Source organism: Rhinolophus sinicus, chromosome 1, assembly GCF_057876585.1.
Source record: "Rhinolophus sinicus isolate RSI-liver-muscle chromosome 1, RSI-T2T, whole genome shotgun sequence".
Lineage (NCBI taxonomy): Eukaryota > Metazoa > Chordata > Mammalia > Chiroptera > Rhinolophidae > Rhinolophus > Rhinolophus sinicus.
The window spans coordinates 29,575,364-29,598,407 of record NC_142501.1 but is presented as its reverse complement, the minus strand read 5'-3'; the positions used below and the strand labels follow the sequence as shown (position 1 = coordinate 29,598,407).

Sequence of the window (23,044 nt, the reverse complement as noted above, 5' to 3'; positions counted from 1 at the left end):
TTAAACCTCAGGTGAAGTGTGAAACTGGCTTTGAGGTCTCCTCCCTGTCTTACCTGGGCTGCCAAACCCCATTGCAAAGTTTCCACTCCTCTGCCTTCCTGGAGCAAAACCTCAGGGTCCATGACCCTTCTTGGTTCCCCTCTTACCTTTGCCATTCACCTCAAAAATTGGGGAAAACACACTTGTTTTAGATACATATGGAGAGAGGAGTGATACATGAAGAAGAGTCAAGTCTACACCCACTGGAACTGAACCTTGAACTTCAGCTCCAACACGATGCCAACCAGGGAGCCAGCCATGTCTCCTCCATGTCTAATGCCCACCACTCATACTGCTGCTGCCACAATGAAAGAGTGCCACCACATCTTTATTGCATCTCCAAGTGAAGAACAGTGAATAACTTATATAAAGAACACCCCATCCGTAGACAATGCCCGCTTACAGAACACAGGAGGGGAACACAGTACAAATCTAGTTACAGGGGCTGAGGAGCAAAGGAATGGGAGAAGAATCAGTGCCAGGAATTTATAGAAAGAACAGTGCACAAATTCTCCTGGCAAAGAGAAACTGGGCTTGTCCACGCTAGCGAGGTCTGGAAGGAGAACGCCTGGTAAAACACATAGGGGAGATTAGTCTGGGGATTGACAGCAAGTTTGGGAATGATGCAAGGAGAGAGGGGGGACCTGTGAATTGGTGCTGGGGACACACAGAGGCCCCGTGTTAGGCAGCACCATGCATATGAGTAAATTTAGGGTGACCTTTAGCCTCTCCTACGCAGGCAAGAAGGAAGAGTACCAGTAAGTTGGCTTCCAGTGTAGACTTAGGCAGGGAGGGGTGAGATTTGTAGTTCTGCTCTGGGTCAAGCGATCCTCACAAAACCAGTGTTGAATAGAGGAGTTGGCTCCTGAAGCTGAATGACCCAGTACCTGGTCAGATGACCAGAGCTTTAGTCACATGTAAAGTAACCGGGAACAGTAAGAGGCTAACCCTGAGTTGCCTGAGACTCCCACTTAGAAGACGCATCCTAAGTACGGAACAAAGGATAAACTACAGTCTTATTAGTCCACAGCAACTCCAGAACAGAAGAACAGTGGTTGAGGCTGGCAGGGAGGCCGGGTCTTCCCATGATGTTTCATACAGTTTCCTTAGAAGACTCAGGCGTTAGCCCACATCCCTTTGAACTCCCCACTGGTTCTACTGACTCTCTGGGTTTGTTCCACTCTTCAGAACAGCTAACTGCCGGTTTTCCTTCCTTCGTAGTCATTGTAAGGGCTCGCCCGAGTCTGGGCCCGCGGAATGGAGAAATCCTTTTGGGAGGTCCGATTCTGCAAAGGAAGCGCCATATTGTTAAACTCACTCCCATTCCCGGATATTTCAATAGAACTCCAATCTGGGCAAGAACCTAATTTTCTTCCCCTTCTCCTAAACCCTCCCCCTAAAGTTCTCCCTGTGCCCACACTCCAGTCTTCTGTCCTAACCCCATGAAGTGGTGACAGCAAAGTAGACAGGCCATTCTTTCAAGGCGGCCACCTAGGAGGCCATCAGAATGGTAACCAGATCTATTCCCAAGGGACAAATGTTCTTGCAGTGCTAAGACTGCTGATGAGAAAGGAGAAAGACATCATTTACCTGCAGCTGAAAATGGGTGGAATAAGGGGCATAGAGCGTATCACCTAGCTCTTCACGACCTGAAACAAAGGGAGAAGACTAATTAAAGCATTAGAGTCCCCTCCTTTGTGTTCTCACCTGCGCTCACCCTTGTTCAGTCATGTACCAAAGCATGATGCATTATCCATTGACTTGTCTATCTCCCTGGTCGACATGTTTCATGGGAGAAGGGACTGTATCCTCCAGCCCAGGACCGGACACAGAATAAGGACGATATTGGTTGAATAAATGAATAACTAGCAGCACATGATCACCATAGAAACACCTTTCCAAAACCTCCCCAGCGGCCCACCTCATCCTAAGATCACTTCAAAAGCACATTTGAAACCAGTCTTTTCAGATACAGATCTGGCCAGAGGTGTACCTAGAGTGAATCTCATTGGGGATTTACCCACTTCTTTAACTGTCCGAAAAGAGAGAAAAAAAAATTTTTATCATTTTCTTTGAAAAGGCTCGGAATTTATGAGCAATTGTTTTCAATGGATGTGGAGGGAATCAGAGGGATTTAAACTCGAAACCAGAAGAGAAAACACATACAAACATCATGAATACAATTTAAAGCAATCCATTTCAAATTTACCTGTTCCAGTTACTCAGTAAATACCTAAACACCTTCTAGATATAAGATATTATGAAGATTACAAGGATTAACCGACATGATTCCTGCCCCGAGGCTGACTCTAGAGCTTCAAGAACACATGACAGCTACATAAATAACGTGGAATGAGAGACGAAGAGCACATCTGAGTTGTACAGCTGTGCAGGCAGAGTGAATACTGATGGAGATTGGGGAATGGGTGACTCTGGAAAAGGGCAAGAATAAGGAAGAAAGACTGTCAAGAAGAGGACAGACACGCCTTGAGCCTGACGCAGAGGCAGGAAAATGCAGTGACGTGGTTGGTTTGGACTGAGAGCACAGCTTCTGTGGTTGTTGGGTGCTGGCTGTGAAAAGCCTCTCGCAGGATCTGATCAATGCACTGGGGAGACGGTAAGGTATGTGAGCAGTAAGTGTGGTGGCCAGGGGGGTATCTTAGAGAGAGCAAGGTGACAGGGGCCCCTAAAATGGATGAAAAGGATTAAAGGAAGAAAGACTAGTGAGGGAATGATAACAGGGAGTCCAGTAGTGAGGTAACAGAGTGAAGGCGATTGACAGGAGGGGATGGGTGGGTAAAATACCCCTCTGGCACTTTCCCACCCCCTCAGGCTTACAGGTGCCCAGGAGCCGAGCCCCCAGCTGCAGTGAGAAGCTTTGCACCTCAGGCTTCAAGAGCAGACCAATTGGTAGCTGAAGCTAAGAAACTGGTCTTGAAGGCACTTCACTTTGGTCCCAAACCCATTCCCCCTCCCCTGGTTAGGCCCAGAGATCAGTGTAAACCCTGGAGACCAACAAATAGCTCCCTATGGGCAAGGGCAGTGTCTGGCTATCAGTTTAGCCTCTTTTTGTTATGAGAACAACAACAGAACACCTGGCTACTCACAACTCCAGGCAAGAGCAAAATAGGTTCATTCTTTTATGTCAGATATGATCTCTTCCCTCCCATGTGCCCTGAGACGTACAGTAAAATGTAGCTCTTCAGGCTAAATCGGAATCTGTGGTAACTTTATGGAGATTTCCACTGATTTATGATAAAAGGGCTTTCTACCAGCTCTGAGCTCTGTGATCACTGCAGGAAATCATGGCTTAGCTTTATGCACCCAAATATATAAAGGTCCTACATTTCTAGAAGGAATGCCTAGGTATCTTTCATAAAGAATACAATCTCACCTACTTGTCGCTAAGAATTTTTCTAGTCGTTCCTTTTCCATTCCTTTGCTCCATCTTATTTTGATTCAGAGAAACCTACATGGTACTATGTAGAAGGTACTAAATCACGACTCCAGAGGCCAGGTTCTAGTTCTACTTGTTATTAACCAGCTGGATGATTTTAAGCAAGAGCTGAGCCTTGGAGACCTTATCTGTTCTTTCAGGGGTGTGATGTGGATAATCTTGCATGTTCCTGACAGTTATAATATCCTATGCCTCTCCCCCATCTTTCTGTAGAGGACTCTCCCCCAGCCAGGCTCTATACCTTGAGTGATTTCCTCTTGAGAGTAGGCCCTGTTCTCCACACCATAGCTCTGCTTCATGAATTGAGGTTTACAAAAAGCATCCTCCACAGGATAATCCATGGGGTTCTGTTGCTTTGTGAGCAGCTGAAACTCAGGTGCAACATAAACCAACAGGAAGACCCAGCCGTTGGCCACCACGGCTGAGCTAAGGATGGTATCATCCCACTCGGGGCCAGGGGTAGGGATGAGCAACAGCGTGATCCATGCCACCCAGATGACGATGGAGAGGAGCGTGGTGAGGTAGATGTGGGCCCCGTGTCTCTTCCAGCCAGTGAAGGATCCACAGAAGGTGAAGCAGGATGTGAGGAAGGTCAGCACCATCAAGAAGAGGACGTAGATGAGCAGCATGACAAAGTCTTCATTGCGCCGAGGTGGAGGAAGCTCAGAGAAGATTGCCACGTTCGTCCTGTTCATGGTGAGGACGACATACTCAATAGCGATGACGTCCTGCACGAGGCTGAGGCCCACAGCCAGGCCCAACATCACAAGCAAGGAGAGGGGCTTCCTCCCGCGAACCAGCTTCGTCAAGTTCAAAGCGTGAGCCAGGAGGCAGGAAAAGCAGAGGGAGAAGAGAATGCCGAAGAGGAAGAAGCGTGTGGGTCCCGTACTGTTGTCCAGGGTGATGATGAAGGCAAAGGTGAGGCCGAAGACCCCCAGCACACCCAGGAGGAAGAGAAATTGGACCGGCAGAACCTTTCGCCTGTTGGAGTCCTGCACCTTGCAGATGAGGACCAGGAGAGCTAGCATGAAGGCCACCGAGGTGACAGCGCCAACGGCAGCCAACGCTTCCAGGACGATGCCCCAAATTGCATTCTGATCGCAAAGTCGATAGTACCTGGGGTTCAGGTTCTCGCGGCAACCAGGAGGGGTGGTGGTCATTCTGGTCCTGCAGCAAAGCAAAATGGGGGTGGGGGTGAATCTACTAACAAACTCATGCACAGAGGACCAAAAAAGATTAGGGAAAAATTCTGGACGTTCAACTAGAGTTTTACCCAGAAACTTTCTATGTTAAACAAAGCTACTAATTTTTCTCCACTTCTTGTGGCAAATCCTAAAGGCTGAGAAAGGGGCAAATCTCATACCTCCCTCCCTGCAATTTAACTATATTAATATTTACCCTGAAGCCAGACCTAGTGCTCTGTTGAGGTTTCAGAATCTTACTTCAAATACTATGTCACAAATAACTTGTTAGCGTTCCTGATATTTTGGGCTAGTGTTGCCATATGAATTAGTGAACGTGGAAATACCGAATCTTAAAGTTAAAACTTTAATGATAATTTATCAGTCTCAAGGTTTTTTCCATCTCTGGCCCTGTTTCAGACATTATTTGTCCCATTCCCTCATGGATAAGAGGAATTCTCTGAATGGTAGATTTCTCTACAGAAGGAAGGCCAAACTGTCGTTTCTCAGCTGCTGGATCTACGTCTTCAGTTGTGTTGTCACATATTAGAAGGGTGTTTTCCCCCTCCTTAAGATTTGTAGGGTGGTTCTACTAATTCCAAAAAGTAATGGAAGGACTCTTCCCTGTCATAATGAGCTCTTAATTACACACACACACACACACACACACACACACACACACACACAGTATAACATATACTTTCATATACGAATAAATGAATGAATATTAGAATATATGTGTGGTATGTTAGAATAAAATAAGATAAATAATAAAAATAAATCCTTTATAGCTTAAATCCATCTTCCTAACTTTTTTATGAAATTGGCCCTCCAAGCTTAACTTTGTATTATATAGTCATTCATTCAGCCAATATTTACTGAGCACCCCTATATGCCAATCACTCTTCTAGGTACTCAATGATAAAGGGGAAAACAGACATGTTCCCTGCCATAGCAGGAGATAAATAGACATAATCTGCCACTGCTGCCACAGGCCTCCCTTGGCCTTCCCTTACTGTGGGTTTGTCACCTCCACTCCACCCCACAGAAATTATACCCCAGTCATCCCGACTGCATGCAGAGCACAGAGCAAAGAAGGGGTTAGGTTCCACCTCTCCAGGGCAGAGAGAATGAGAAAGAGGAGGAAAAAGAAAGGCAAACGAGCTTCAGATACAGGCAACCCCTGAAATGCAAATACCCAAAGTCCGTTATGCTTTGCCTACAAATGTCCACTCTGTGGTGCTACAGGAAAGGGAGGTGGGGAGGGCACTCCCATGTCTAAGCCACAACCACAGAAGACGAAGAAGCGGGTCTAAACCAAGGGCAGCACACAAGGGAAGGGACCCAGGCAGGCCCTGTGATTTCATCTTCCCTCACCTCCACCTTGCCACTTTACTCCCTCTCAGATTAATCACAAGGGTGGTGTCTGGCTGGCTGGCTGGCTGGAAAGGTATTTTTCTTACCCTCCCTGCCCTTCCCTGCCAACGGTTCCTTCCCCACCCCTCAAAGTACTGCTGTTTATTGACAAGTGGTTGTTATCATAATTCCTGATAATTATGAAGGATTTTGAACCTGAGGACTAAATCTTGGCAGAGATCGGTGAAGTTTTCACCTAGAGGACAGTTCTGGGGCTGGACAGAAGGACAGTGAGGCAGAGGGGGTTTTGTCTCGGGACCTCCCGGCACCCACAGGCGCGAGTCGGACAAGAACAATGGCAGTGGGTGGGGAGAGGGGAGAAAACCGATTCCCCCAGTTTTACGCCCACCTCCCATGCCAATCATGCAGGGGAGAACCAGTCCCTAAAACGCCTTTAAAACAATGGGGTTTTTTACTTGTTTTTTTCAATTACAGCTGAATTCAGTATTATATTAGTCTCAAATGTACAGCATAGTGGTTAGACATTTATATAATTTAGGCAGTGATCCCCCAATTTGTCTAGCAGCCAGCCACCTGGCACCATGCATATTTGTTGCATTATTGACTATATTCCCTATACTGTACTTTATATCCCTGTGACTATTTTGTAACTGCCAATTTGTACTTCTACATCCCTTCACCTTTTTCACCCAGCTTCCCAACTCACCTCCCATCTGGCAACCATCCATTAACAATGGTTGTTTTAAAATGTGTACGTTTTTATTATAGAAATTTTCAAGCATACTCAAAAATAAATCATATAATGGAGACCCATGGACACATCCCACGGTTTCAAAAATTATCAATATATGGCCAATCTTGCTTCATCTACATTCCCCACCCCACTCGCTAGATTATTTTTAAGCAAATCCCAGACATCAGATCTTTTTATCCATAAATACTTGCATACATATATATACATGACAAAAACTCCTTTTTAACTTAACCACACTTAAAAAATTAACAATAACCCTTTAATATCAAATATCCAGTTAGGGTTTATATTTCCTAACTATCTCAGAAACGACTTTTTAAAAACTTCTCAGTAAATATTTTTTATCCGAGTGACTAATTTTTTTGGAGTAATTATCCTCTTAATTTATCTCTATTAGCCTCCTCCATCCCTTCCCAAGCATGACAGGGATTGCACAAGAGGTCTAAAATGTTCTAAGTACTTCCTGTTTAGTCAGAGGAAAATAAAACTCAACAGACTCATTAACAAGCAAGTCTATACTGAGAAGGTGCTGTGTCGCTCAGGGAATGGACCAGATGAGGAAAAGACACCGGGAAGGTGGATGGAGGAGGACAGGATTCTGGGGAGCTGAAAAGGACTTCTAGAAAACGGGGTTTGAGGAGGAAAAGGGAAGCAATCAGCGTTTGGGATTATAAACTGCCAGTTAGCCAGAGAAACAGCCTTGAAGAACATAAGGGCTGGAGCAAAAAAAGAAAAAATGCAATGAGATTAGTGGTTATGTAGACATCGTTTGCAACCAGATTCAAGGGCAGAGAGACCTAGGGTCCAACCAAGAAAGGACTGGCTCCAACGAAGACCAAATGGTGGCGGAGAGAAACAATTTACTCTGGGACTGCCCTGAAGGGGAGGGAGGACCTCGTAACTCCTTCACACCAGGGACCAGGCCCAGTTTTATGCACTTGACTAATTTAACCCTCACAACCATCTTAGGATATAGCTCATATGATTATTAGTGCTGTCCTACAAGTGCAGCAACTGAGGCACAAGTTAGCTGACGCCAAAGTCACAGAGCAAATGAGTAGAAGGACCCGGACTCAAACCCAAACTCTAACTCCAACGTCACAGGTCTTAACACAACAGCATACAGCCCCTTTCTCTGGTAAGAACATCAAAGCCAGGATGGACCCACCAGTTAGCAATGGGGTGACAATGTCAACACTGGGTGCTGCTTTAGCTTTGAGCATGGGTTTCGTCCTCTGAGGAGCTCACCCTACCCCTGTGAGCTGCTCCAACTGTTCAGAGTTCCACATACCCTCCAACACATTAAAGAAATGACTGTTTGCAGACCAGCTGTGTGTGCTCTACAGCAGGAGACAGGGCTGGAAAAGAGATCCTGTGAGAGAAGATGAGAAGGTGGGCAGGATGCATCCTGGGGTCTCCCCGTTTGTGAACCTAAGGCAATGGCGCTAAAAGCCAGGTTAAGATCTATTCCTGGAACTCCTCTAATGCCACTCCTAAAACTTGAATATTTCGCACCCTCCTTTTAGAAACAATACATTCCTAAGCCTCTTTGTTCTTCAGCACAGTCGCTCTTCTCCTGTCCTGCCCACTCCCACCATCATGGGAGTGTACTATCCCATTTCTTTTTATAAATCCACCGCTTGCTTGGCAAAAAAAAAAAAGAAAGAAAGAGAGAGAGAGAGAGAGAGAGAGAGAGAGAGAGAGAGAGAGAGAGAGAGAGATCTACCACTAAGTTGGGAAATAGCCTAAGAAAAATGGCCTACCCCACATTAGAAAACCCATCCATGTCCTCACACTTCCACTTCAATGTCTCTTGAATATCTCAGCCCATCATCATTTCTACCTGGACCACTTCAAAAGCCCGACCTCTGTCTCCAGGCTTGCCCTCTCTGAGCCACATTATTTGCGGCCAGGGAAGAGAGCCATAAACCTGCACACACAGTATAATGCTTTGCATCCTCAGCCCCTGCCTGCTCTCCTGCCCCTCCATCTCTCCAGCCTCATGCCTCCCCACACTTTCCTCCCAGTCCCCAATATGTGGACTTCTTGTTACTCCTTCAAACAAGCCCTGCTATCTCACTTCAGGCATGCTGTCCCATCTGCTTGGAACAGTCTCGTGACTTCCCCACTCCCTTCATTTCGCTTAGAGGCCCCTTCTTCCCAGGTGCTTCCTTTGACGCCCAAGTCTAGTAAGAAACATGTCTTTCGAATTCTGAGAGAGCCTCCTCATTGCCCACCACAGCACTTGTCACACCGCTCTGCCTTGCCTTTTGGGAAGTCTGTGTCTCCATCTAGACATAAAGGCTCTGTGGAGGTGGGCACTGAGCTATTAAATGTCTTTCCACCTCCAGCCTAGCACCTGATTTGTGGTAAGTGCCTAACCACATTGGGTGAGTGAGCATATATGAACAGAAATGGAGTCTGGTGGGGAAGGTGGGGCTGCTCATGGGATTGTGTGGGGAGGGGTGCACCTTGTTTCCTCAGAAGGCCCCAGTCTGCTATCCCTTAGTCCAACCCCGCCCCCTTGCTCCCATCTTCCTTCTCACACACTGTCTAAAATTACTAAAATCACATTTTGGGTCTGAAGTTAGGAGTTCTGGGCCATGTCTGGAACTTAGCTAAGTGATTCCAGGTGTCTCCTAGGAAACCATGAATCCAGAAGCTTTCTCAGCAGAGAGGAATTTACTGGAATATAGTCATATGCTCCGACCCAAATCCCTGATGACTAAATCCTGAACTTTGGAGAAAGATGGTAAGGTCTTAGTGTGTGTAGCCTCCAGCCTGGGACATAAGAAAAAATGACTGAGTCTTAAATGTGAGGCACCCCTCCCTTCACTAATTCAGCTAACCACCCGCTGTCCAATAATCCAATGACACTGGCAACTGAGACCCTGAAATCACTTGGCACTGCCTTAAACCCTTCTAGAATGAGTCAGGGCATCGACCTAAAGGTTAAGAAAAAAAAGAAAGATGGAGGAAGGAAAAAGAAAAAGAACAACAAGCAGAGGAGGAGGAGATGGGGAGGAGGAGAGGCAGACAGGCCTCGAGAGAGGGAGGGGAGGAGGGAAGAGGCAGGGAAGGAGAGAGCCACTTACTGGGCTCAATTTCAAGCCCTCTCTTTAGGAATAAGGGGTTTCAGCTGCCTTCGTGTGTATGGACACCGTCTCCTGGAAGCTCTGTCCTTTCCTCTGGAAAATGAGGGAGGGTCCCTGTTGACTGTTAATCCCTCTGGGGAGCTCCTTGCAGACAATGTCCCAATCTCTTTCTCCTTCCACCTCATCCTCCTTCTGGCCCCATCTCATGTCATTAAAAAATTATGTACCACAAGCTTCTAATGAAACCCCAAACCAGAGCTACAAGTGAGGTTGAAGGGTCTAAGTGCAGGCCACGGAGAGGGACACCAGGGGAACAGCCACCTGCAGGACAAAGCCATAGGGTCCTTCCTGGAGCAGTGCTGATCCCACCCATGGCCTTGGCCAACATACAACATTGACTGGTATGCAGGACAAATGCCAGCATTGCACAGGTCTCTGCGGCCCACCTCTGGAACCTCTGGAGTATCTGAGCGTGAATTACCTGGGGCTCTGAACCTTGCCAAAAGCTGATCTTATCTCCTCCTTATGAGATTTATCTCTTCTGTCATCTAAAAATAGGGAGAACAATACCTTCCTCTTAGGATTGCCTGGGAAACGGTATCAAATAACTTTACTGTTTGTTGAAGCTGAACCTTCACACCAGGCAAATTTTTTTATTTTCTAGCATTTTAATTTCCTCTCTATTCTTGAATTGCCACATTTAATCAGTAGTAATAACACTAGTCAAAATATAATTATGAATAAAAAGAATGACGACAGCCACATACCAAGTCCTCTTGTGAGCCAGGCTGAGCGTTTATATGTTTTTACATATATTCTCTCATTTACATGTTTTTATACCTATTATCATAATGTAATCTGTCATTTCATCTCTTAAATCACTGTTATGATCTCTGAAGCCTTTCTCTCTGACTCTAGCCTCTCTCTACTTAATCATCTCCAAGTCTCCAAAACAAGCAATCCTGTATTCAGTCAATCTTCCCATCAATCAACAAACATTTAAGTGCCTACTTTGTGCTCGGTACTGTGTTAAGTGTACAAGTCACTCAGAGCACAAGTGTGGCTGCTGCCCCTAGGACGACCAACAGTCATACGGACATGCAAATAAGGAGTTACAGAGTGTGCAGGAAATGCTGAGGGCACATGAAAAACAGTGACCCATTCTACCTAATGGGGTTAAGAAAAAAAAGGCTTTAGAGAGGAGCCAGGGAGAGGAGACATGAAAGATCAGCAGGGAATGGTGGGAGATTTTTAGGAAGGTAAAAGAGACAAGGCTTGGGAAATGAAGGAGTCCAGGTTAATTCCCTGACTTCTAGCTTAGGCAACTGAATGGGGCTTAGAAACACAGGCTTAGGAGGGGAGATGCTAAGTTTAGCTTTGTTGAATCTGAGATGAATATGGGACATGTGATTGGACAGATCCAGGAAGAACAAATGTTTAGTTCTTCTGCGACTTTACTCTGGGCCACACAGTGTTTCATTTAATCCCCACAACAACCCTATTATTATGCCCCCTTTTTACAGATGAGAAAACTGAAACATAGTGAAATTAAATAATTTGCCCACGATCACATGGCTCTGAAAAGCCAGGCTCCTAGACACCAAGCTAAGCCGACCCTCTCTACACTTGGACATGTGGGTCTGAAGCTCTGGAGAAGTTTGAGCTAGACACACAGATTGGGCCTGTCGGAGACATCTGACGCCTTGAGAGGAGGCCAGATCACACAGGGAGCACACACCAGGAGCGAGAAGGCCAAGGAAGAACCATGGGAACACCATCTCATCAAAGCAGGAATCAGCAAAGGATGTTCAAAAGAAATTGCAGGAGGTTAGTAAAAGAAATAAGCCCAGATGGCTTCCCAGAAGGCCTGGGAAAGAGCTTGGGATTTAGCAGCTAAAAAGCATATTATTAACTCCTATTTGTCTGTTGTAGCCGATTCAGCCTCAGTTTGAGCTTCAAGGCTTTTCTCCAACTAGTCCTCCCATTCATCTTCTGCCTTCCTAACTCCCCTCTCTGCCTCTATGTGAGGCAGGCAAATCTTCCCAGAGTATTTTCTACCTGGTAGGGAATTGGGGCTCATGTAAGGCCTTCTCCGACAAAGTCACGCCCTTTGCTTCAGCACACACATTATTCTCCTAGCCCAAAAGACCCTGTTCCTCCTACTCACAATCCATTTACAATAGATTTCTTTGAAACCTGGCCCCAAACTGACCTCTAACTTGAGATTTTTAAAAAAAATTATTAGTCCTATCTCATTTCAAATTTGTAGGTCTCTTGATACATTTTACAGTTAAGTACCTCTTGGGACTCAAGTTTTTCCATATATATGTTATATGGTACTATACATTAATATCAGTGCTCATTTGCCTGTGAGACAACATGCTTCTTAAGGAAATAGAGCAAATCTATTTGTTGGTACCCCGTCACTATGTGCTCTGCACAGTGGTTGCGGAGCAAATGTTTTGAAGTAAAACTGACCATCGAATATTTACTCAAAGCAAGTTATTTATTAGCAAGTGTGAGTAATGGGGAGGAAGAACTTTTGAAGATGAATATGTGCTGATCCTCATATTTTTATCTAGGCTGAGTTCTAAGGCAAGGGTGGAGTCCCAGAGAAATTTCTCTGTCCTCGATGAAGGATGAGTTATAACTGGAAAGTGTCTACAGGAAATCCCCAGGATCCCATGTTCTGCATAGCCATCAGAATTCTGATGACATAAAAGTGATGCATCATCGCAACAGCTTATGAATAACATCTGAATAACATCACTGAATTGAGTTTCTACGTAGTAACTGGGAGAAAATAATCTATCATACAACCATAGGCAGATCTAAACAAGTATAACAACAGTGTTGGTCTCAATCTCCTCACTTTTGGGTAATTCCCTGGACATATTATCATCTTCCTCTATTCTAAACAAAACATGTGGACTTTAGATTAATGTAAAATTACTGGAATATGAAATAAAATACTGGAATTTAAAACAAAATAAGATTTTGAGTGAAACTTTCAAATCTCTTAGGCCCAGAATTTTAAGAAATGGAATTTCCAGAAAATAAGTGGGTGGATAAAGTGAAGTCATTTACTGGTATACCACCTCAAAGCTCTCAACGACACCTTCTTTTAAGTATTTTATTCCAATATATAAAGGTAACATTCATGTTCGATCCAACAAGCCCCAAGCTAAACTTACCAATCTTCTTACAAGCCTATATTGCTAAGCCCTGAGAATGGCTCATCCACTCAGTGGCCTAGTAGATCTAAAAATACAACATAGACTATCTAATATGAGAAAATGAGACGGCAGACCACACGGCGAAAAATTAGATGATAACATAAGCAACTATTATTACAATAAATGTAACTGGTAACTTTTTTTATTTTGAAAAAAGACTAGACTAAACTATACTATACTTATAAGAACCTCACCTTAAACAACAGGATTCAAAAAGCTGAAAGCAAAAGGAAGAAAACAAATGAAAATAAATGCAAAAAAGCAATAATAATAATAGATGTTTATTTAGCAGGTATTATGTATCAGGTACAAAGTTAAATAGCTTGTTCGAGGAAGGAAAATTAAGTAAGAGTTAAGGTATTAATATCACACAAAGTTTAATCAAGGCAGAAAGGTATTATATTATAATAGGGAGTGATATGCCACATTAAACACACAACCATCATAAACTTTTATGTACTGAATAACTAACACCAAAACACATAAAACAAAAACTACCAGAAACACAAGGAGAAATCAAAAGAAATACTACAGGTACAGGAGACCTCAATACTTCCTCATCAATCCTCAGCAAATGAAATAGACAAAATGAATAATAATATGGTAAATTTTTATAAACACTCTATGAATACTTTCATCAAAACATGGTCTATCTTCATAATTTATTAATCTCCATTATTAATCATATAATTTAGATCTTCTATATCTGTAATCAGCAAATATTTTCTGTAAAGGGCCAGATAATAAGTAGTTTAGGCTTTGCAAGCCATGTTTGTAGCTGAAAGAACCAATAGGTAATACATAGACAAATGAGCATGGCTGTCTTCCAATAAAACTTTATTTACAAAAAGAGGTTGTGGGATGTGTTTGGCCAGGGATCTAATCTACCGACCCCTTCTCTGTATGATTTGCTTTTATCGAAGTGGTCATGGAACATTTACAAAACCAGCATATTTTAGACCACCAAAAAAACCCTGAAATTCTAAAGGAAAAAATGTACAGACTACATATTCTAACCACAAGGCAATAAAAATAGGAATAAAAGCAGAAATAAACACATCAAACTACTCAGAAAATCTGAGACCACCTCAAGTAAAATACTATTCAATTCACTGTTTTTAAAGGGCCTATTATGGTAGTACCAACACATCATTTCCTTCCTATTTCCTCATCTCAGTCTGTGGATTTTTAAATAGCACTAGATCTGAAGACAAACTCCCTGAATGAGAATAAGATCACACAGTCAAAAATCCTTCCTCACACACTAATATTATCCTCAGTTTCCACTAAGGAGTGAAATATAAAGAAACAGACGCCACAGAGGACCCCCAGGGGACATACACAGATGCAAAGGAGCTAGAATCTCAGCCTAGGAAGGAGCTGTGGGGCTTCCAAAGACCTCTCAGCAGAAACTCAAGGCCCAGGCCCTTGTCTTCTCATAGCTACATGGTCCCTACAGAGTCAAAAGGAGAAATCAGGCTTTCTGACTCAGGTCGAGAGCCCTTCCCAGGAATGTTCTGCCCATTCTGAGTTCTGCTCATTCCCATCTGCCCTTGAAGCACACACCTCTCCACACCCTGGAGGAACCTTTCTGTCTCCCAGGTAACAACTCTCCTGACCCTTCCTCCCCTCATTCCTTCCCTCCCCAAGTAGCAGGCAACACACAGCTGGAGGGTGGAGCTCAGACTCCATCCTCAGCCCTCCGTGGGCCCCAGGCCATTGTGTCTGAAGTGGTTCAAGTATTCCCCTCAGGAATGAGCCCACAGCAGTGGATGATTCAGCTGAACCCTCAACAGGTGTGGCATTTACAAACCCTCAGAGGAGAAAATCAGCCTGGAAAGAAGTCAGGAATGAAAAGCCCTTCGAATTCCTTGAACCTGAGCAGACTTCCCCTACTTGTTAGCCCTTCCTTCCCCACCCAAGTTGTTTTAGGGGCTATCTTGGACAGCTATGGAGCCATTCTCCAGTCCTATTTTGTTGTTGGGGAAAGTGGGCTGTTACTGGACATTCAAATTCCATCTGCCTGGAGTGCCTGAGCAACTCAAGGGACAGCAGAGGAGGGAATGCTGTGGAGCTGAAGGCCCCACGCTCACATCAAGGGAAAGGGTGGCTTCTAGAATCTATTTCCCAAAATTCAGAAGGGCACGCTTCTTGTGGAAGGACAAAATAATTAGGGACTTTTCAGTAACTGGGTAAAGTAGCAGTTGTGACGATCTCCCTCCTCCTGATCCGTCTCCATCCTTCAGTCTCCATCCCAGTCCTTTCCCTTCCTCTAAGATCTTTCGCCCTCTTTTCTCTTTCCCTAGAGCAATCCCAGAACTGCACGCTGCCTGGCCAGGATTCCACCTACTAAGAGTGTGTTACAATGTATCTGAGCGGAAACTACTATTCTGATGTTCATTTTGCTCTCCGCCTCTGGCTTAGCCTGGAAGCCCAGGAAAAAATATATACCGTATATACTGAATTAAAATAGCGCAAGTTCTTTCTTGGGATTCGTTTTTGCTCATAGCCAGCTGTAGTCCATTCCCATGCTTTCTCTCTCGTACTCCACCCCTCCCCACGCCACTCTCCCCAGGATTTACATCTGGAGGCGGGGCGCGCGCGGGCTCTGTGAGCCTCACTTACCCTGTGCCTTGGCTTTGGCGCGTGAACTCGCGCTGCTTCCCGCGCGTTAGAGGCAGGACCGAGCCCCTAGGTGCTGGGGAGCCCGTTACAGCGATCCCGCCGTCGCGGCGCCGAGCAGTTATAAAGGCGGCTGTCGCCGGAGGGAGGGAGTAAGCGAGGGGTGAGCAGAGGGACACAGGGCGGGAGAGGGTCAGGGGGAAAGGACACGCCTATTCCAGTTCCACGGCACTGCATGCTGTTATGAAAATAAAGTCCCCGCGCCAGGGAATGATCCAAAAGCCGACTGACGTCAGCGGCACAGTCACCCTTGAAATGGGGAGGAGGGCACCTCGGCCCCGCCCAGCTCATCAGATCGCTCCGAGACAAACGCACGGACCGGCCGGTCCCCCGGCACCGGGTAAAAGAAAGGGGCCAGAGGCACCGCTCCTTATCAGTCCTGAAGGCTGTCACCTCCGGGAGGGAGCCACACCCGCGCTTCCCGCCTGGCACTTCTATCCCCGAAGGGCAAGGGCTAGCCAGGTTGTAGCGCCGTTGTTAATTCCTGGGTCCCACAGTCCCTGTGTGCGCTGTGAAGGGGGGTACAGACTTACCGTGTTTATTCGAGTAACTAGGACAGGGAGCTAACCCCCAAGGGGCCCTTCCCTGTCTCTCCACGGCTCTCACCCCACCAGAGCAGAATAGGAAACCAGCGCGCGAAAGGACGGGGCGGCCCCCCACTCAGGGCCCACCAGCCCAAGCCAGGTGGAGGCCAAGGAAAACTTCCGGGGGGGGGGCGGGGGAAGGGGTCCCGAATTAGCTGCGCGGCTCCACCTGTTAGAACTGCCCTCAGTTGAGCCCCATTAGTGCTGCCCCGGGGCGGAGAGATCATTATCTCTCTACTTTCCTAACTACCTCTCTTAAAGCCTCACAATGCAGGTTGAGAACGGGAATGCCAGATAAAATTATGAAATAAAGGAATTTGCCTTTGGTGTCTGGTTCCCCCTCACTGGCTGCCCACGCCCCTTCCTTTATCAAGCCAATCCTATTGAAGCTTGTCTTTGTTTACTTGTCAAACAATCCTTAAGTGGCTTGCCCCCTCAGTGTCAGGGCTCAGGCAAGGCTCTACCCCACTGCCTTGCAGGAGGGGAGCTCTGTGCTTTTGCAGTACTGGATTAGCACATCTGGCAAAGTAACCTGTGTTACTATGCATATGAATTAATGGGCAAGGTCCAAGATTCCCCATCTTTCTCCTCACTTCTCACACCCCAAGTTTCCCAAGTCGAATAGGCTTTTTAAAATGTGACTTTTTGGAGACAATGCCTACACCTTTGTTAAGCCTTTATTTCTTTCACTCCCAAGAAACCAGTCTTGGAACACTTCCCCTAAGGCCTGCAGCCCAGGGGTCTGTAAATCCACCTGCTCCTTTCCCAGGCGTGTGCGTGCATGCGTGCGTGTGTGTGTGTGTGTGTGTGCGTGCGTGTGTGTGTGTAGGGGGTACTAAGAGATTGGTTGGAACTGGAAATGACAGTGCCGTTTAGTGTGTGCCATCTGCCAAGTCAGGTCTTCTCTCTGGACCTCAGTTCTCCTCTGCTAAAGAAGGAAGTTGAACTAGACCATCCTTGTCCAATCGATATGTCATGCAAATCAAATGTGAGCCACATGTGTCATGTTATATGACATATGTGAGCCATATATGTCATATGTCCAGCAGCCACATGAAAGGAAGTAAAAAGAAACCGAGGAATTAATTTTAATAATATATTTTATTTAACCCAATAGATCCCAAACATTACCATTGCACCATGTAATCAATCTTTTTAAAAATATTAATGAGCTAGTTTACATTCATTCACTTCACACTATGTCCTCAAAAGTCCAGTGTGTGTTTTATACGTACAGCAGTTTGGACCTGCCACATTGCAAACGCTCAAAAGCCCGTGTGGCTAGTAGATGCCGCATGCAGGACTGGCCATCTCAAGTTCCACACAGAGGGCAAGGTTCATGACATCAAGAAAAAGACGTCAAGTCAGAGGAGGGAGTGAAAGCAGAGGGTTTGTGACTTTGGGGATTTCCCCCATCCCCAGAACAAGGAAGTCTGGGAAACCTGGTGTGAAAAGGTGAGTGTGTTTTACTTTTCCTATTATTCCTTGTTCTCTGGGTGATGTCTGTCTGGCGTCTGGCTGACAGGTCCAGGGCTGTGTGTGAGAGAGCTTTGTGGGGATGCTTGTTTTGAAGTGCTGCTCTCTGTCACAAGTATCCATTATTCCTCACTTTGCCATTAACTTTGGATTTCCCACCTTGTCCTCTTAGCACGGTCTCCTACTTTCCTTTTAACTTCGCTTTCTCCTCCCATCCCTTTATCAATACACCAGCCCTGCACCAAGCCAGGACGGGGGTGAAGCAACCAGAGCACATTTAAGGAAACACTTAGCCTTCAAATCGAATGCGTCCTTATATTGTGAGCCCTGGCCACTTTCTTGTCTCTCCCAGCCCCAGCTCTGCCCCAGAACCCTCTGGAGTCTGGCTCTCTGGGAGGTGGGAGGTGGAAGAGCTGAGTAATTTTGAGATGCCCCTGAAGGGGACAGAGAGGAGGCTAGTCAATGGAATACTTACTTTACTGGGTCTCTCGTCCTACTAAAACGTTCTGGAGAACAAGGTTGAAGGCCCTTGGTAATCAAGGGGAAAAAATAGGATAAAGGGAGTCTGGAAACCCAAGTATGACTCCAACACTCTTTCAGTGTTACCTGGCTTCAAGTGACAGGTGGCATTGTTGAGGGACGCAGAAAGGAGGTCACATGATTGGAAATAAGGAGATGAGGAGAGAGAGAGAGAGCCTCACAATAAGGGTGCCTTGTATCTCTGAAAAACGAGTCTGGAGAGGACCTTCATTCAGCTGCAAGGCCAGCAAGCGGGTCATTTTCCAGGAGGATGGGCCTGGGTCAGCCTCAGTCTGGAAGTTCCAGAACGGGGTCTCTGCCGACACCTCCCTTACCAACCCCACCGACCGATACCACCATGATCCCCAATCTTGATTGCAGGAATGGACTAAACACAGACAGCTCTACCGATATCGTCCTGGTCCCTTTTCCAACTTTACCTCAGAATTCAGGGCTGTAGAACCTCAGACCAGGGGCTCCCCCTTTCTCTCCATTTCTTCACTCGCAAGCTGGAAGGTACCCCCTGTTCCCCTCCTTGACCTCAATTAAATCTTATTTAAGAAACAGCAGAGTTGGTAGGAGAAAAGCACAGGGATTTTATTTCCTCGGGTCATTTCTCTAATGGAACTGCTAGTGTCAGTGAACCACACACAGTTCCCTCCAGGTTCCTGCTAATGGTGGTTTCCCCATTCAATCACTAGACCATACAGGAACTCTTTGAGAGCCAAATACACACCAAACATTGTAGGACATATACTACCAGTATGAGAAAGATACTACTCCGTCTCTATCTCATGAAGGGAATTTCCGTGTTTATTCAGCCATTTAGAAGCTGTGGATGACCTTCTGTATAACTGTGCTGGGGACACAAAAGAAAACTGCCTTTCAGGAGCTCAGTCTGGTGGAGAGACGGACAGTAATGAAACAGAAGCAATGTGTTACATTAGATGTTACACCAGAGGAACACACAAGGACCACGCCTGTGCACAAAAGGCCACACACCCCACAGCATTCAGGGTAGCCCTCACTGGGGGCAAGAAGCTTAAAGGATGAGTAAGAGTTTTTCAGATGAAGAGGGAAGAGCGGTGAGGAAAAGGGAGGGCATCCCAGGGAGAGGGGACCGAATTTGCAAAGGCACAGAGATGTGGACACAGCCCTGCCCTTCATATAGTGTGAGCACAAAGTGTGGGCAGCAGCAGACAAAGCTGGACAGGTGGTCAGTGGCCAGATTGAGTGCGGAGCCCCAGCCTCATCTTGGAAGCAGAAGAACATGGAAGCATGAAGCAGGGGATGAACAGGAGATGTGTGAGGTTGACAGCAGTATGGGGCCCTAAATCCAGTGACTGGTGTGTGTGTAAGAAGAGGACACGGAAAGACACAGAGGAGGCAGCGACACGGAAAAGAAGGCCATGGAAGTCAGAGGCAGAGACTGAAGTTATGCTGCCACAAACCAAGGAACACCACGGGTTGAAGGCAACCACCAGAAGCTAAGGCAGAGGCATGGGAGAGTTTCTCCCTCAGAGCTCCAGAAGGAACCAGCCCTGCCAACACCTCCTTGATTTCAGACTTCTAGCTTTGAGAACTGTGAAAGAATAAACTTCTGTTGTTTTAAGTCACCCGGTTTGTGACACTTTGTTAGGGCAGCCCTAGGAAACTAATACACCTCTGAAATGGAGGCAATTTTGCATATGCCAGAGTGTTGTGTGAAACACTAAAAAGAGCCTGCCTAGCACAGCAGGAGTCTTAAGGGCTTACTCTTGAAGTGGTCTTGGTTTCATCTTCCCACCTCCACCACGTGGAAGGGAGAGAAGTGGAGTGTGCAAAAGGTAAACACGCGTGGCTCAAGTGAGATGACACTTGAAGCCCCGGAATGTAGTCTGTAGGGAACCAGAGCTTGCGGTCAGCACGCTGGCCAACCACCAGCTCCGCCTAGCTCAGGCCTCTTGGTATTGGGCCATGCAAAATGCCGTGGTACAGCTCAGACTTCCCCACCATTTCTGGAATTGACTTTAAGATTGTGCTCATACTCAGAGTCTTAATTCCGAGGAAAGTTACGAGCTGAAGCCTCCATGCTGAAACCAGAGAAGCGCTGCCAGTAACCCCAACGCTGGGTTAGAGTCCCATAAAGTGCCCAGACTGGTTCCGTGACATGAAATCCAATGCAGCTGGAGCTCAGTGGATCTGTCCTGACCTACCTCTCTCTCTCTGCTCAGCCCAGGGCAAGGAGTCGGTGGCCAGAGTGGTTCATATTGGAATGAACTTGAATAAATTCAACGCTGGAGTTAGGAAGACTTGGCCTGAATCCTACTAACAGCTCCAGAGTCTATTGCCTCACCTGGAAGAAGGGAGTTCATAACATTTAATTCACAGTGTTGTCGTGAGCATCAAATAGAAATACCTCTGGCACAGAGGAGATACTCAGTGACACTCATTCACACACGCTTGGATTTCTGGCACAGAGGCAGTAAGGCAGCTTCCTGAGTCTGTGCATGAGTGACAGCAGTGAAGCCAGCAAAGTTCCCTTTCAGCATCTACCTTTGTCAGGCTTCTCTCTCACTTTCAGTTATCCAAATGCCCATATTCTTTTCATGTCTTGCTAAAAAAAAAAAAAAAAAAAAAATCATTTGGACTAAACTGATAAAGGAATGTAAGGATTGTCCTTTCTGGGAGTGTTTTCTACTAAAAGAAAGGCCTACTGATTCCACTCAGCAATAAAAAGGAATGAATCACTGATGCACCCCACGACATGAATGAATCTCAAAAACATTATGCTGAGCAGGAGAATAAAAGAGGACAGACTGCAGGCTCCCAGTTATATAACATTCTAGAGCAGCAGTATTGCTCTATGATGACAGAAAGCAGATCAGTGATCGGGCAGGCCCAGGGCTGGGGGCTGAGAGTTTCCTGCAAAGGGGCACGAGGGCCATTTCTGAGGTGACAGAAATAGTCCATATCTTCATGTAGCTGTTACACAGCTTATGGATTTATCAAAACTCGACCACATGGGTGTATTTATAAATAAATCATACACGTATGAAGATGATTTTTATCATTTATCAAGATGATTTTTAAAGAGGGAAAAAAGGGCCTATTTAAGAGGTTGATGCTTAACACTAAAAAAATTAATCACTAAGAATAGAATTTTAAGGACACACGAAGGATGACAGTCAGGCTGTGGCGGGCATTTCAGAAGAAGTTCCTGGTCTGACAAAAGTATTTGGTGTCCTTTCCAAGAATAAGAAGCTATTTTGGAAACATGGTTTAGACACCCGAATATTTAGAACTCTGTGATCACCCACATTCCTACCTGTGTGTTCTTCACTCCCTGGTTTGAGCCTAGAATATTGAATCATACAACAAATAGGTATTGAATATCTCTGCATGCCAGGCACTCTTCCAGCAGGTAGCGATTCCCCAGTAACAAGACAGAGCCTCTGTCCTCATGGAGCTTATATGTTAGTGGAGGGAAGAAAACAGTTAAGTAAACATATTCTGTCAAGCAGAGTTGGGGGAAGGGTTGGAGGGAACAGGTACTGCTTTCCATGAGGTAATATGTAAGAAGCGCTCTGTGAGAAAATGACATTCAGGCAGAGACCTGGAGGCCGTGAGGGAGTGACTGCCTTGCGCAGGTATCTGGGAAAGGCATGCCAGGCAGAGGGAACATCAGGCAGGGCCCCATGCTTGGCATGGCATGCTCCCGGAAGAGCAAGGAGGTCTGAGTGACTGAGGAGGAAGGCAGAGTGGAAGGAGCTGAGGTCAGAGAGCAAGTGGGGAAGGAAGAGGGCACAAATCAAGTAGGGCCTTGTGAATTCTTGTAAGGTCTTTGGCTTTCACTCTGAGTGACACGGGAAGCCACTGGCCTGTGAGAAACGACATGATCTGACTTACAGTTTACGAGGATCACACTCCTTGTGTAGAGAATGCACACGAGGCCTCAAGGCAGGGCTGGTGAAGTCTGGACGAATGGTGGCCAGTGGGAGGCCATGGCCAGAGAAGGTTGGAGCAGGCGCAGCAGTGGGGGTCGTAGGAAGCACCAGATTCTGCGTGCTTTCAGAAGATAAAGCCAACAGAACTTAATGAATTAAATGTGGGATATGAAAGAAAGAAAAGGAGTCAAGGGTGATTCCAAAGTTTGAGGCTTTGGATAGAATTGAAAAGAAAATCTTTATGTTATCGGTATTGTCAAGAAACAACTAGGGCCCTTGTAACTAAATTCTTCTTTAAATTAGATGGCCATATTTTCAAAATAAAAATGAAACATTGTGGATGACCAAACAGTTTCGATGCCACACACAAAGGGCAAGAGGCAGTTTCAAAAATATAAAGACCTAAATATTGAAATTTCTGAGACATTTTAAAGGTTTATGGAATCGGTGCTGGGGAGAAGATTTGAAACTGGGGTGATTCCATGAAATGTTATAACCACCAACATTTCCCAACAGAATTATAGAAATGCTTTCTCATTGGTTCTCAAAAGGATCATGAAATTGCAAATTATTTCATGCTCAAGTCACTTGCACCAACGTGGATGACTTGGAAGGATTGGAATAATTTCATGGTGAAGCAGGAGTTTGGTGACACTATCAAATATTAATATTTAGAAATTAACATGAAGTTTGTCAGTCCCTATGGTGATTTAGAATA

The 23,044-nt window shown here is 45.7% G+C and overlaps 1 protein-coding gene across 1 annotated transcript; it reads right to left on the bottom strand.

Moving 5' to 3' along the window:
• Positions 1 to 346: 346 nt before the first annotated feature.
• Positions 347 to 15,996, bottom strand: GPRC5A (G protein-coupled receptor class C group 5 member A). The gene is made up of 4 exons (XM_019744803.3): positions 15,765 to 15,996; positions 3,738 to 4,663; positions 1,630 to 1,688; positions 347 to 1,325 (listed from the first exon to the last, which is right to left on the bottom strand). The coding sequence occupies exons 2-4, from the start codon at positions 4,654 to 4,656 to the stop codon at positions 1,233 to 1,235; spliced, it is 1,071 nt and encodes a 356-aa protein (XP_019600362.3). The 5' UTR covers positions 4,657 to 4,663; positions 15,765 to 15,996; the 3' UTR covers positions 347 to 1,232.
• Positions 15,997 to 23,044: the final 7,048 nt, after the last annotated feature.